A 15955-nucleotide genomic window follows, 5' to 3' on the forward strand; every position below is an offset into this window, starting at 1 on the left:
GAAGAGAGAGAGGAGATTTGATAGCTATTTACAGAATCATGAAAGGCATAGAAATTATTGATAGAGAGGATCTAATAAAATGGGATGATAAAAATACAAGAGGACACGGAAAGACAATCAAGAAAGACAGCTATAGAAGATATCTGAAAAAGAACAGCTTTCCTCACAAAGTAATAGAGTTGGAACAAGTTAGATGAGACAGTAGTTTGTGCAAAAACAATACATGAATTTAAGAATATTTTAGATAAAATGAGATATGAAGACGGGACACCAAGAGCATAGCTCCCCTTCCCGTAAAATACAACTAGGTAAATACAACTAGGTAAATACACACACACACACACACACATATATATATATATATAATATATATATATATACATATACATATATATATATATGTATATATATGTATATATATATATATATTAGTGAATTTAGGGAGCAGGTTTTCATCAAGACATTTTCTATTGAAAATCACAGCATACTCAGCGTTCGTGATCTTTTTCTTAACACTTTCAATTCTTCTAATAATTCTCTTCTTAGAACTTGGTAAATGATAAATAATATTTCCAATGGAGTCCATTGTGGAAATAAAAACTAGAACTTAACGACGTTTCGCCTATACCTTAGGCTTCTTCTGGTAAATTTTATTTTCTAAAGATACATACATGCTTATAAATACAAAAAGTTACAAAATGTGAAATACTAGGAGAGATGGTGGTGCAAGAGTGCTGCCGGACTTTTCATCTTCGTGGCGCGACGTGGGATGCCCCGAAAAGTTCCAAATGTCCGCACATATTTTGCTGTATGTTGATATTTGGCATATGGTTTTTGATCAAAACTGCCTCCAAACATTTTAATTTTCTTTTGTCGTTGGTCTTTGAAATTATGACTGTGTTTTCGTTTAATTGGTCTCGTGATATGATAGTGTTGTGTGTTTTTGTGATGTGATTTTTGATAGCGCCGTTTTGCATGTGAAATGTCAGTCTTTGTGTTAATGTTTGCGTTGTGTGGCCTATGTACTCTTCGTTGCAAAGCACACCGTCTTTGTTAAGATTGCATGAGTACTTATACACAACGTGGTCTTGTTTTAATTTGTCTCTAGTGGCAGTCATATTATTTTTCATAACAAGAGACGAAGTTTTCGGATTGCGATAATAAATAATTAAATTAAGTTTATCCTCTTGTTTTTTTGGGTTTACAGTTCTTGTATATTATGTGTTTTAGTACTTTTTCATCTGTTTTGTATGCAGGTGACATTGTATTTTGGTAAAAAATGTTTAATTTATTCACCTTATTATCTACCTTGATATTGTTGCTATTGGCTTTTTCCATATTAATTTTAATCTCTTTGTCGATGTCTGTCATTGTGAATCCATTATTAGTAAGGATTTGTTTCACTCTATTTAGTTCTTGGTGGAGGAGGAGCCAATTGGAAGAAATTTTAAAGGCTCTTGTGACATAAGCACGTACCACGCTCATTTTATATTTGGAAGGGCATTCACTCGATCCATTCAGACATCTTCCTGAGTTGCTTGGTTTTCTGTATACACTAGTGATGAATGCACCTTCTGAGCCATCTACCCACACATCTAGAAAGGGAATTCTCTTATTAATACTCTTCTCTACGGTAAAAGTAAGGCATGAGTTTTCTTCCATTTTGTTTTTAAGGCATTCTAATTGTTCCTCTCCTTCAATATCTACGAAGATGTCGTCAATGTATCTAAGGTACATATTGGGTTTCTGGCTTAAAGTGCTGAGGACGTGGTTTTCAAGATGGCTCATGTAGGCCTGAGCAAATAGTACGCCTAAGGGACTACCCATAGCAACGCCATCTGTTTGGAAATAAATTTTGCCTGAAGGGCATCTAAAGGGAACATGTTTGGTACAAGTCCGTAGCATATTTTCTAGAGTGAGGCGTGGTATCTTCGGAGGAGGCAGACTAGCATGATTGAAGACATTCTGTAAAATTATCTTAATGGTGTCTTCTACGTTGACGTTCGAAAATAAACTTTCTACATCAAGGGAGGCCAAGATTCCTTGAGGATTGGTGTTTCTAAGGAGATCTGCAAATTCATCTGTGGAGCGGAGAGCATGGACAGTTGGAATATATGGAGTGATTAGGTCATTTAGTTGTTTAGCTAGTTGGTATGTTGGTGTGGGAATTTGCGAAATAATGGGTCTCAATTTGTGTCCGGGTTTATGGGTTTTCACATTGCCATAGAAATACCCAGGTTCATAATGACCTTGCAGAGGGGAAAATTTAACACCATCCTTATCAGCATTTGCATTGTCGATTAATTTTGTAACTTTCTTCCGGATTTCATCAATAGGGTTCTTTTTCACACGTAAAAACTTAGATGGATCTTGTAATATACTATCAACTTTATCAATGTATTCCGAGCGGTTCAGAATGACAAAAAGGTCTGATTTGTCCGCCCTACGTATAACAATATCATTATTCTCACGGAGTTCCTTAGCAGCCTGGCGCAACTCAGCGGTGAGTAGGGAACTACGGCCATGAGCTCTATGTTTAGTGCTTTCAGCTTGTAAGAGTTCTTTTATATCAGGGTTCATATCAATCTTACCTTTCTTGTGGAGTTCACACAGATTCCTGTATAAAAGTTCCAATTCAGCTGTTTTCTCCTCTTTCTTAAAATGGGGCATGTAGTTACACTTCAATCCTAAGTTAAGAAATTCTTTTTGGTGGTCAGAAAGCGGGTAATCCGAAAGGTTGATGAACCCGTCTGTACTCTTAGGAATTAACATCTTACCTCCGTATAAGCGGCTCAGTTTCTTCTGAACACGTGATTCTGTAGCGTTGGCGTGCATGGAGAGGCTATGGTGTAGGGCCCTCTCAATTTCGTCACGTAAGTGAGAGGCAAAGTTACAGTTGTGGAAAAGTTCCATAACTTTACCTAATTCTTCGTTTAAGCTCCTAAGTAGTTGTTGCTTTTGGTCAATTTGCTCAAGCAACAGACTCCGTCTGAATTTGAGCGTGAAATCTTTAAGCTGCACTGCTCTGTCATGAAGGCGTATATTAGTGAACTTAGGGAGCAGGTTTTCATCAAGACATTTTCTATTGAAAATCACAGCATACTCAGCGTTCGTGATCTTTTTCTTAACACTTTCAATTCTTCTAATAATTCTCTTCTTAGAACTTGGTAAATGATAAATAATATTTCCAATGGAGTCCATTGTGGAAATAAAAACTAGAACTTAACGACGTTTCGCCTATACCTTAGGCATCTTCTGGTAAATTTTATTTTCTAAAGATACATACATGCTTATAAATACAAAAAGTTACAAAATGTGAAATACTAGGAGAGATGGTGGTGCAAGAGTGCTGTCGGACTTTTCATCTTCGTGGCGCGACGTGGGATGCCCCGAAAAGTTCCAAATGTCCGCACATATTTTGCTAAGAAGAGAATTATTAGAAGAATTGAAAGTGTTAAGAAAAAGATCACGAACGCTGAGTATGCTGTGATTTTCAATAGAAAAAATATATATATATATATATATGTGTGTGTGTGTGTGTGTGTGTGTGTGTGTGTGTGTGTGTGTGTGTGTGGGCGTGTGTGTGTGTGTATATACATACACACACACACACACCTGAAGAGATCGAATGGAAAGAGAAAGTTCCCCCCATGAAAGAAATAGAAGTAACAAAGAATGAAATATTGAAACACTTGAGTAATCTAGATGTTAGAAAATCGCATGGACCAGATGAAATAGCAAACTGGATTTTGAAAGAATGCAGGAAAGAACTGGCAGACAAAATACATAGCATAATAAACAGTTCCTTGAAAGAAGGAAAAGTCCCAGAAGATTGGAAAAGAGCAAATATAGTACCTATATATAAAGGGGGAAATAAGGAAGACCCTACCAACTATAGACCAGTCTCTCTAACAAGTACAATAGCAAAAATTTGTGAAAGAATTGTCAAAAGTAGATGGGTAAAATATTTAGAAAAAAACAACGTGCTAAATACAAGGCAATTTGGATTCAGACAAGGACGATCATGCGTCACCAATTTGATATGTTTCTATTCAAGGCTAATAGACATAATACAAGAAAGAGATGGATGGGCTGATTGTGCATTTCTGGACTTGAAAAAGGCTTTTGACAAAGTACCACACAAAAAGTTGCTTAAGAAATTAGAAACTGAAGGAGGAATATAGGGCAAACTGCTTAAATGGATGTAAAACTTTTTGCAAGAAAGAAAAATGAGAGTGGTGATAAGAGATAAACACTCAGAATGGGATGAAGTAATAAGCGGTGTCCCACAAGGAACAGTTCTGGCCCCAATAATGTTTGCTATATATATTAATGATATGGATGAAGGAATTAAAAGTTATATGAGCTTCTTTGCAGATGATGCAAAACTGTTGAAAAAAGTGAAAACGGATGAAGATTGTGAGTCACAACAGAATGATCTGAACAAAGTACAGGAATGGAGTAGGAAGTGGGAGATGGAGTTCAACACTAAAAAGTGTAGTATAATGGAATTTGGAAAAAGCAAAAACAGAATAATAGGATCATATAAATTGGGAGAAGAAGGAATAAAAAAAGTAGAAAATGAGAAGGACCTGGGAGTCATTGTTATGAATAATATGTCACCTGAGAAACATATAAATAAGATTTTTGGAGAAACTTATAATTTGATAAGAACAATCAAAGTGGCATTTGCATACCTGGATGAAGAAATGGTGAAGAAAATTCTAACCACTCTGATAAGACCAAAATTGGAATATGCAGCAACAGTATGGTCACCAAGTACAAAAAAATGTATAAAAAAAACTTGAAAGAATACAAAGAGCAATTACAAAATTGGCACCAACACTCTCAAAACTATCATATGAAGAGAGACTAGCAAAACTTGAACTACAGACATTAGAGCAAAGAAGAGAGAGAGGAGATTTGATAGCTATTTACAGAATCATGAAAGGCATAGAAGTTATTGATAGAGAGAATCTGATAAAATGGGATGATGGAAACACAAGAGGACACGGAAGGAAAATCAAGAAGGACAGCTATAGAAGAGATCTGAAAAAGAACAGCTTTCCTCACAGAGTAATAGACAGTTGGAACAAGTTGGATAAAAAAAATAGTGTGTGCAAGAACAATACATGAATTTAAAAATAGTTTAGATAAAATGAGATATGGAGACGGGACCCACGAGCGTAGCTCTCCTTCCCGTGAAATACAACTAGGTAAATACACACACACACACACACACACACACACACACACACACATATATATATATATATATATATATATATATATATATATATATATATATATATATATATATAGTCACGTATTCAATGTTCATGTGTTTTCTTTCTCGTGATGGTCGTAGTTGTCTGCAAGCACGCAGCTTTTACCCCCACCCCACCTTTACTGGTCAGCTGTGTAGACCAGTTGACACACCCAGAAGGTCAACATGGTCAGACCAGCGGCTGTCTTTTGTTGCCTTTGCCCTCAGGTCAAGTAAGCCGTGGGATTCGTATGGGCGTAAATTACCATGTTGTAATTTTGGTTATGTTTCTTTTCTTCAATGTAATGTAACCAGTTCTTACTAAAACTTGTAGAAGTTACCATATGTCAGTACGCTGCGACATACTCGAATTTTTGTATTGATATTTTAATGGTATTTAATTTGTATACATATGGTAACATTTTCCATCGCCGGCAGGCTGGCTCGACATGTGCATCGTGCGTGTCGAATTACCGGTTAATCATCTTACTGTCTTTTCTACTTTCTTTGTGTTAGTATTAAGGTTTGTATTATTACGTGCATAATAATCTTGTGTGTGTAATTTAACTTTGTGTAAGTGGTTAGGCTTCTATGCTATCATTCAGAGGAGTATAGGGAAAATTTCCTTTTGTTGTACCCTTCGGCCTTTAAAAAAAAAGAGGCTCAAACCTCTCTTTTCGCCTCTTCCTCATCTCGTTTCGAGTCGAGAGCCGATCGTTCCGTCTCCTTGTCGGAGACTTTTTCATACAGAGGTATGTAGTGGTTTTAGTAGGAAATACATCTTATGTTTTTTTTTTCTTTCTTTCTTTTTTAGATTTGTAGGTCACCTTTTGGGAATTTGAATTAGGAGTGTCAATCGGGTTTTTTCCTATTCGTTCCCGTGCGCGATCTTTAATTACCTTTGTTTTCTCCCACCGAGTTTAATCCACATTACACGTAATCTAAGTGTTGGTTAAGGGTTATTATATCTCACGTGATTTTCTTGTCTTCTGATTTTATCTTACATTAAAGTAAATACTTAAATTGTGATAATATTTCTGTTACAAAAGTGCTTTCGTTGTTATTGTTTTGTTGTGTAAATAAAATCTTAAAACGAAACACTCTTTTCGTTCTTGGAAATCAAAATCAAAATAAATAAAATTTAAATATTTTCTCCTCCAATTTGTAGCAATATATGTATATATATATATATATATATATTAATATATATATATATATATTTAATATACATACACACACACACACACACCCACACACACACACACACACACACACACACACACACACACATATATATATATATATATATATATATATATATATATATATATATATATATATATATATATGTACAATGCCTATACGTATACATATACTGTAAATACGTTTTTCGGTAACGCACTACCTGTCCAGCGGTAACGCGACCAGCCCTGAAAAATATAACTTGAAAGCATGTACCATTTTTCCCTCTGTCACGCGATGCACTGGCACCAAGGAGGGTGGCTATCACCAAGGCAGCATTTGCACATGCTCAAGAGAGCCACTGTGAGGGACTTACCAGGTGGGTTAGAATATAAACCTGTGTGTTTCCAATCCCTATATTAGGCGAGCCCTCCGACAAGTTGTGTATATTTAAGACAGATTGAACATTTCTAGAAGCTCTGCCAAGGGATTCGAACCCTGACCTGTGCGTGCATAATCATCGTATGTGTGAGGCGGCAGATGATTTCCTTCGCCGTCGGACGATTTCTTTCCCTCCACCATCTCTCCACCATGAAAAGACAACGAGGCTTCTCAGCTAAGCTAGAACAAGCGAGGCCTCTCAGCTAAGCTCGCTGGGTTCACAAGATGACCCCATATCCATATATCTACCAGAACAACCCCAAACAACCCAAGTATAGGGTCATAGGTCAACGCTACGGTCGGCTTCCTACATTTTGGCAACACCAAGAGTGCCACCCTTCTATATTTTCTTATTGGGTGCTCTCTCGTAGGGCACGCCCATTTTTGTTCCATGTATCATTTTAGCTAGGAAGATCTGACACCTCCAGAGTTTTCTTTGGAGCAGCCAGTCTCGTTTGTACATAGAATAGGTCTAGAAATAAAGAGAAGAAAACGTCCCACGGTGTTTGGACCAAAAACCCCCGCCAGCACATGTAGCTCAGTCGCTAGCGTCTTGACTTCGTGATTATGCACGCACAGGTCAGGGTTCGAATCCCTTGGCAGAGCTTCTAAAATGTTCAGTCTGTCTTAAATATACACAACTTGTCGGAGGGCTCGCCTAATATAGGGATTGGATGAAAATGAGACTACGTCTTCTGCAACTACGTGATGTGTGGTCGGGGACTTGTACAGCCATTTAAACCATCGCACGTAGCTCAGTCATTAGCGTCTTGACTTCGTGATTATGCACGCACAGGTCAGGGTTCGAATCCCTTGGCAGAGCTGACATATATATATATATATATATATATATATATATGTATATATATATATATACATATATATGTATATATATACATATATATGTATAATATATTATATATATATATATATATATGTGTGTGTGTGTGTGTGTGTGTGTGTGTACAACAATGAATGGGTCCCTGTGAATAGTGATACATTTTTATCAACCATAATGCTTAGAATTAAAGTGCATTGTGGTTGATATATATATATATATATATATATATATATATATATATATATATATATATACATATATATCATAGACATCAATAAGGTAATTTTGTCAATCCAAATGATGTCTATAAACCACGTTTCAATTTCTGCATGTTGGCCTCCACGGATCTCCCGATGTTGATGGCTTAGAATTAAAAGGCATTGTGGTTAATAAAAATGTGTCTCTATTCACTGGGACCCATTTAGTGTTGCACACACACACACACACACACATACAGTATATATATATATATATATATATATATATATATATATATATATATATGTGTGTGTGTGTGTGTGTGTGTGTGTGTGTGTGTTTCACCATTGCCTTTCACGTGTTGGACTCGTGATCGACAGCTATTTCCCTCCCGGAAGAGAGCTCAGGGTTCATATATGACCGATCTATGGGTAATGCTGTGACCTTACACGCACACGCACACACACCCAACTCCCCGCCCACGAGAGTTGGAGTAATGACCCGCAGCGCAGCGATACTGAGATTATTTCGGCCCTGGGCGGGGTTCGAACCCGGACCGCCGAAGTGGCAGCCCGGAACTCTACCAACTGCGCCACATCAACATCCAAGTGTAACACTTGAAAGACACGTATGATTTTATTGAGGTGAGAAATCTTTTAGAATTTAAATTAAATTAAATACTTATGAGTGTATGGGTCGCCATGGTTGAACTGAACAGGATGTTGGGTCGCTGCATCAAAAGGAGAACCATTGCCTAAAAGGCCTAAGCACAAATTGACTGGAGTGATAGCAAAAGCAGTGTGCGCAAAATATATGGTATATACAATTTCAAAACAGTGCAACTACAAATACGCTGATACGAGAGGGGCCTAAAAGAATCAATGGTTTCATTAGCACAACTGGATAAAAAGATAATTATGAACATTTTGGTGCCAACAGATAGCTCTCAAATACGGTTCTAACTGGTGTTTTCCACCTTATATGGGAGGTAGCCAGCCATGGCATGCACGCACTCCCACTCATACTTCCATTCTTAGCTTCTCATGGATGAGGGCTCATTCCCGTTCTTTGCCCAACGCCGGGGTGTGCAGCAAGATTTGTATATTCAACTTGCATATCGTTATAAAAAGTTCTTGGTGTCATTAGTACAAGAACTAATTTGTATTACATTTGAAGGCTGAGAAACACTACAGGGTTACATGCCTCAGAAAGTTTCACTATATTTCTTTAGCAATTTGCACAACTTATGTAGAAGAAAAAATGCATCAAAGGATTAAAAATGTACTTTTATTTTTCAGGTAAAATGTATTTTCTGTAACATTGGGCACCTTTTCACATCTATAAATGTTATAATGTGATGAGTTACAATTTATGACGGGTCACCTTTTACATTCATCTCAATATCAAGGCAATCTGGTATTCTGATTGTAGCCCATTTGTACTGACCTACTTGTGTCTGCAAATCCTGAATGTGCATACGAAGGACATCTTTATCAGTACCACGAAACCTTCCTGAAACTTGAAGTCCTTCCATCATGGTTATAGTAGCTTTCTGTCCATTGAGTTGATTCACGGCCCATAAAAAGCGCTCACGCAACTTTGCTCGACATTTCTGTTGAGCTGCTTCTGTCTGGTGAACATCCTGTGCGTCCATAGACTGAAAAATAAACCAATGAATTAACATCTTGCTGTTCAAAGTACAGTATCCACACGGTTGGATTAAGTTTTTGTGGAGCCTCAGGAAAAAAATACATAAATAGATAAACAAATGAAATAATATAAACAAAACAATCAATCAATTACAGCCACTGTTGTCAAACATATCAACAGTTTACATGTTTCAGTGTTGAATATATGACTGTGAATACAAAAAATAGATATAGTAATAAAATAACAAAGTAAAACAAAGAATAAAGACAGTTTGAAATAAATGTGTTTATCAATGGTAATCAAGTTGTACATACATACATACATATACCAAGGGCTTTTCCCCCTTACAAGGGAGGTAGCCAAAGTCAATAGGCATAATTCCACTCACACCCATTTCATCCCCACCCACTCCACTCCCATTCACCACCCTTCCCACCCTCTTTTCTTGGCTCCTGGATGACGGGTCATCCTTGCATCTGCCCATTGTCCTGGGTCAAACACAATGTAGCAAGACACCGCACGCCCACAGCAAAGTCGCTTCATTTAATCAACGACCTCCTTCCTCATGAAAAGAGAAGACGGGGAGAAACCCTTTCGGGCTGCGTCAAAATATCATTCACACATAACTACTACCTAACCCCCATCCACTCCCTTCCATGCATCACTACATTATCCATACACAACCATTCTCCACTCGCCCCTATCTTCTGTCTTCTCCTTTCCTTCCTCAACTGACTTCCTCCTCTTTCTAACACCCGTTTTACACCATCCATCCATCTCATGTTCACTCCATTCACCTCTGCCTTCCACACTTCTTTTACTAATCGTTCTTCACTCATTCTTTCCATGTCTCTAAACCATCCTAATAACCTTTCACCAACCCCAGTGGCGGGTCCAGGAATAAAATTGGGGAGGCACTAGATTATTTTATTTTTATGAAAATGGTAGTTGCTGACAAGACTCGAAATAAACACCATGTGAGGACGGAACCTTTATTAATACGACGTTCCGCTTGCTACAACCTTTTCAAGTACATAGTTGTGATACACATGACTGAGATTAAATTAGAGGAATGGGGGGAACGGGGAAAGGGAGAAGGAGGAAGGTAGGGGAGGAGGAGGAGGGGAATTGAATACTAGGAAAGGTTAGGGGGAAAGCTGGCCCAATTGTCTGAGTGACGGACATTGGCTCACAATCGAGAAAATGGGGGAAGAAAAATAGGAACATAGGCACATGGGAACAGTGAGAACCACTTAACGGACTGGAAAAATGCAGAGCTTCTGATACGTGAGCCCGACAAGATCCGCAGAAAGTGTCTGGATGGAGCAATCATACTGTACAAGGAACCAACACAATTGAACAGAATAGGAGGCATGTTCAATATCTCACCCCACATAATTCCCTTAATACCCATTGCCAACAAAATTTCAAGCCATCCTTAGTTGCCCTGTAAAGTTCCTTTTTCCTCTCAAAGACGTCCATTCGCAGTTGACATTTGCTCATCCTCCCCATTTTTCTTTCCCCTTTTTTTCGATTGTGAGCCAATGTCCGTCACCCAGTCATTTACTCAGAAATTTGGACCAGCCATTTCCTAAACCTTCCCTAGTACTCAACCCCTCTCCTCCTCCCCTACCTTCCTCCCTCCCCCTTTCCCCGTTCCCCCCATTCCTCTTACTTAATCTCAATCATGTCTATTACGACTATATACTTGAAAAAGCTGTGACAAGCGAAATGTCGTACAAATAAAGGCTCCGTCCTCATATGGTGTTTATTTCGAGAGATTATTTTATCTAAATACAATTGAAAGAGGCGAATGCACATTAGTGGGGCCGCACAGCTCAAATATTCAGAAGAATTGTGCAGTTTGTGATAAAAGCACCAAATTGGGCACACTTGTAGAACGACATATTATGAAGCGATTTGGATATTTGGCCACCACAGATTTAGCCTCTGAGGGCTGTGGCAGCCATTTTACAAAATGGCGGCCAGGTGACATTAAAATAGCTACCAGAGGAATTAAAATGGCTATGGCTTCTACATTTGTGGAACGATTTCATCGTTTATGGGGTCTATGGATGCGCCTCACTGCGTACTACAAACGTATGGGACTAAATTTCCGAAACTCTAAATTTTTAGGGGGGGGGGGGTCAAATCATCCATAGACCCCATAAACGATGAAATCGTTCCACAAATATAGAAGCCATAGCCATTTTAATGTCACCTGGCCGCCATTTTGTAAAATGGCTGCCACAGGCCTAAGGGGGGGGGAAGGGACTCGAATATATTTATTTTTCATTGCAGGTTGTTGATGGTGGTCGTCACTTAACAGCAGCCATGTCCAAGAGCTTCAAGTTGGTCGACCCAGAGCGACCTGTCTCAACGTCGTCACATCCACCAACAACGAACTGGAACCTGTGTATCATCTGTCAAGACGACACGAAAGAGACACTGACTCGTCCCTCACAGTCCAAGCGAAAAGATGTCGGGAGCGGCTACAGTTCCCTTGCCGAAAATCTGATCAGATTCAATGAACTAAAGGAGCATCCATGTACGCTTCAGTTACACCGGCTTGACGAAGGTCATGGAATTGAAGCAGCTATGGTTGCGAACAGTGCTGGTTATCACGAAACCTGTCGACTAAAATATAACAGGACAAAACTACAGAGAGCCGAAAAGCGAAAGCGTGTAACTGTTGATGACAGCCATAATACTGGTGCATGCAAGCGCACCAGGTCCCTCTCAGCGAGCACAGGTAATTCAGGGCCCCCCTCCTGTTTCTTCTGTGAACAACCTGTAGGCTCAGAACGGCTTCATGAGGCAGCGACCTTCACAATTGACAGGCACGTGAGGGACTGTGCGACCCTCCTTGGAAGACAGTACCCTACTTCGCAAACTCAGTGCTGGGGATATGGTGGCCCTGGAATGTAAATACCATGCCAAATGTTTGTCACAGCTGTATAATCGTGCCAGAGCGGCCCGATGTTCTGAAGCGACAGAAGAAACTGAACAAGAGAAACAGCTGTCAAGAGTAGCTTTTGCTCAACTTGTGCTCTTTATTGAAGAGACCAGGCAGCATGAGGAGACGGCGCCAGTGTTCAAGTTAGCAGAACTGGCTGAACTATACCAGTTAAGAATTGAACAGCTAGGCGTCAGGTGCAACACAAGGGTACATTCCACACGTCTCAAGCAGAGACTCCTTGCCCACTTCCCTGACATGCAATCACACAGCAAGGGAAGAGACATCCTGTTGGCATTCCGAAAAGATGTTGGCGATGCTATTGCTAAAGCTTGTGAAATGGACAGCGACAATGATGCTATCCATCTTGCACGTGCTGCAGAAATCGTGCGCCGCCAGATGTTTGGTGAATCCAAGCCTTTCATTGGGTTCCCTGAAGGATACCAGAAAGAGTCTGTGCCCCAAATGCTGATTTGCCTGGTCAAAATGATTTTAGAGGGACCCAACATCAAGGACCAGATGACAGACACAGGCACTGCAGCGGTTGCCATTGCTCAAATTTTGAAGTTCAACAGCGTAAAACACAAACGTATGCAAAGCACCTCACCATCATCCACTGTACGGCACAGCCATGTGCAAAAAACGCCTCTTCCAATACATGATTTACACGCCCACACGCACAAGAAGGAACTGGTGGATAGGCTGGCACACGTTGGCCTGAGCATCTCGTATGATCGTGTCCTCCGCCTCACAGCGCAGATGGCGAACAATGTCTGCACGCAAGAACAATGTTGAGTTGATTCCTCCAACCAAGGCAGCTCTGGAAGAACACGTTAAGAGGGCAGCCTACCAGGGAGGTCATGTATGGGGCCAGGTGTTGCTCCCTGCACCGGAGCTGCCGACGGCAACCAGCTGGGGGTGGATCAAAAGTGAGGACGGGCTGCATGATCCCCACTGGACAAGATTACCACAAGCAGCCCAAATTTGCCGTGAACTGCTGTCATGTAAATGTAAGATGGGTTGTGTGAATCGTTGCAAATGCAAAAAGGCTGCACTTGAATGTACTGCTCTGTGCCTGTGTGAGGGGGAGTGCACCCAGAACTAGACATTTCTACATTTAATTTTGAGTGTTTCATTATAGCACTGTAACATCATGTTTCATTGAAACGTATTATGATGAATTTTGTATTTCTTGAGTAAATTATTTTGTATTTCTTTTGTCTTTCTTTTACACGCCATTCCATTGTCATTTCTTTTACGCTTGCTAGGTAATTATGTCACCCGCAGAGCTATAGGTTGGACTATAGTTTAGGGTTAGGTTAGGTTAGCTAGTTTAGTCCAACCGATAGTTGGGGGAGTAGCCCCCCCCCCGGGCAGCTTAGCTATAGTTAGGCCTTCCTGCTGCCATGTTGGGGGCCAACCAGTTGCGTGACCCTTTACGTAGTCGCGCGGACAGTCTTAAAAAAAAATCCTAAATGTAGTGGGACACAGCGATTATTGTATTTTTCTCCCCCCGCCCCTTTTGTAGAGACATTTTGTAGAGCCTCATTAGTCGCATATATAGGCACAGTGATAGTTGTCACCAAAGTATAAACGTAGAAGCCACAGTGATTTGAAAAATACCCCTTCCCCCCCCTAAAAATTTCGAATTTCGGAAATTTAGTCCCATACGTTTGTAGTACGCAGTGGGGCGCATCCATAGACCCCATAAACGATGAAATCGTTCCACAAATGTAGAAGCCATAGCCATTTTAATTCCTCTGGTAGCTATTTTAATGTCACCTGGCCGCCATTTTGTAAAATGGCTGCCACAGCCCTCAGAGGCTAAATCTGTGGTGGCCAAATATCCAAATTGCTTCATAATATGTCGTTCTACAAGTGTGCCCAATTTGGTGCTGTTATCACTAAATGCACATTAGGTTAGCTATGCTGCCCCACTACATATTATTTTGATGGGCAAAACTTATTTGAATATTAACCCTCTAACAGATGTAAAAATCAATAAAGGTTATCACAACTACTGCCCTGTAATAAGTATTTGGCAAATGATAAATATCTGATGAACATACATTTGAGTATACAAAGGATTACAAATGCGGAGCATGCCGACAGGAGACCTTTTGATCCATATCTAGGTCGGATGCGAAAAAAAAATAATAATAAAATAATAAACAAAAACTATAATAATGTAAATAACAAATAAAATACATAAATAAATGCATAGGTATAGTTAAATAATAAACAAACAGGTAAATAGTAAATAATAATAAATTGACATATAACTAATAATAAATGAAAATCACAGACAAATGATAACAAAACAAATAATATAAAATTAGTTATAATCATTACAGCATCTTACTTAGGTATTTATCTAAATGATTCTTAAAGCTTCGAACTGAACTACATTGCACTACCTGTGCAGGAAGTTTATTCCATTCATTAACTACACGGTTGGCAAAGTTGTTTCTACCTACTTCCAAATTGAATCTATTTCCGGACAGTTTGAGACCATTGTTTCTTGTCTGATTCTCATTCAATATCAAAATTTGACACTTTTGATGTCAATTCCGTTTAGAATCTTAAAGAACTATATAAAGTCACAACTGAGTCAACGATTTTTTAATGAAAACAGATTAATATGTTTTAGTTGATTTTCGTATGATTTATTTTCTATATTTGGAATAAGTTTTGTGGCTCACCGTTGTACTTTTTTCAATATGTCAATGTCTTTAATAATATTCGGTGACAATACGAAAACAGCATATTCCAAATGTGAACGACCTAAAGATCTATATAGCTTGTTAATGAGTGATGGACTTTTGAAGTCGCGCAATTAGTCCTAGAATCTTATTTGCTTTCTCAGAGGCTGAAATACACTGCTTGGATGATTTGAGGTCGTTACTGATAATTACGCAGAGATCTTTTTCACTATCCACTTTTCTTCGAATTTCCAAATAACTTGTAATCGTACTTACTGTTATTTTTACCTATGTGCATTACCTTGCATTTACTTGTGTTAAATTTCATTAGCCACTTTTCAGACCATTGCTGTAATTTATCTAAATCTTCTTGGATATCTAATTGGTTTGAGTGATTATTTGCCACTCCGCACAGTATTGTGCCCGATGCCTGACAGATTACTTGATGCCAACTCTGACCACAATAGAAATAAGCTTCATATGCTTTATTGGGTTATCTTCGCAATTCTATACATTGTATTTTTATATCTATGTACCTTACTGACAAGAAATCCAATCCATCTAAAGCATCATTATCACTAGATTGTTGAGAATGATAAAACGAATGAAACCAATTGGACATCAAAGACGATACATGAATAAAACTGAAGGAACATGAAAAAAAATGAATTAACGAGAAAAAATATAAGGAATGTGAATATATGTATAAAATGAAATAA

The 15955-nt window shown here is 38.8% G+C and overlaps 2 protein-coding genes across 2 annotated transcripts; both read right to left on the minus strand.

Annotated features, from left to right (window-relative positions):
• Positions 1 to 1583: 1583 nt before the first annotated feature.
• On the minus strand, positions 1584 to 5454 carry LOC143025994 (uncharacterized). Its single transcript, XM_076185979.1, has 3 exons — positions 5411 to 5454; positions 1708 to 3025; positions 1584 to 1595 (listed from the first exon to the last, which is right to left on the minus strand). Exons 1-3 carry the CDS (start codon positions 5452 to 5454, stop codon positions 1584 to 1586), a joined length of 1374 nt encoding a protein of 457 aa, XP_076042094.1.
• Positions 5455 to 9209: 3755 nt separating this feature from the next.
• On the minus strand, positions 9210 to 15841 carry LOC143026400 (gem-associated protein 7-like). The gene is made up of 2 exons (XM_076186709.1): positions 15538 to 15841; positions 9210 to 9585 (listed from the first exon to the last, which is right to left on the minus strand). The coding sequence occupies exons 1-2, from the start codon at positions 15562 to 15564 to the stop codon at positions 9298 to 9300; spliced, it is 315 nt and encodes a 104-aa protein (XP_076042824.1). The 5' UTR covers positions 15565 to 15841; the 3' UTR covers positions 9210 to 9297.
• Positions 15842 to 15955: the final 114 nt, after the last annotated feature.

Source organism: Oratosquilla oratoria, chromosome 6, assembly GCF_046742065.1.
Source record: "Oratosquilla oratoria isolate Oo_2021 chromosome 6, ASM4674206v1, whole genome shotgun sequence".
NCBI lineage: Eukaryota > Metazoa > Arthropoda > Malacostraca > Stomatopoda > Squillidae > Oratosquilla > Oratosquilla oratoria.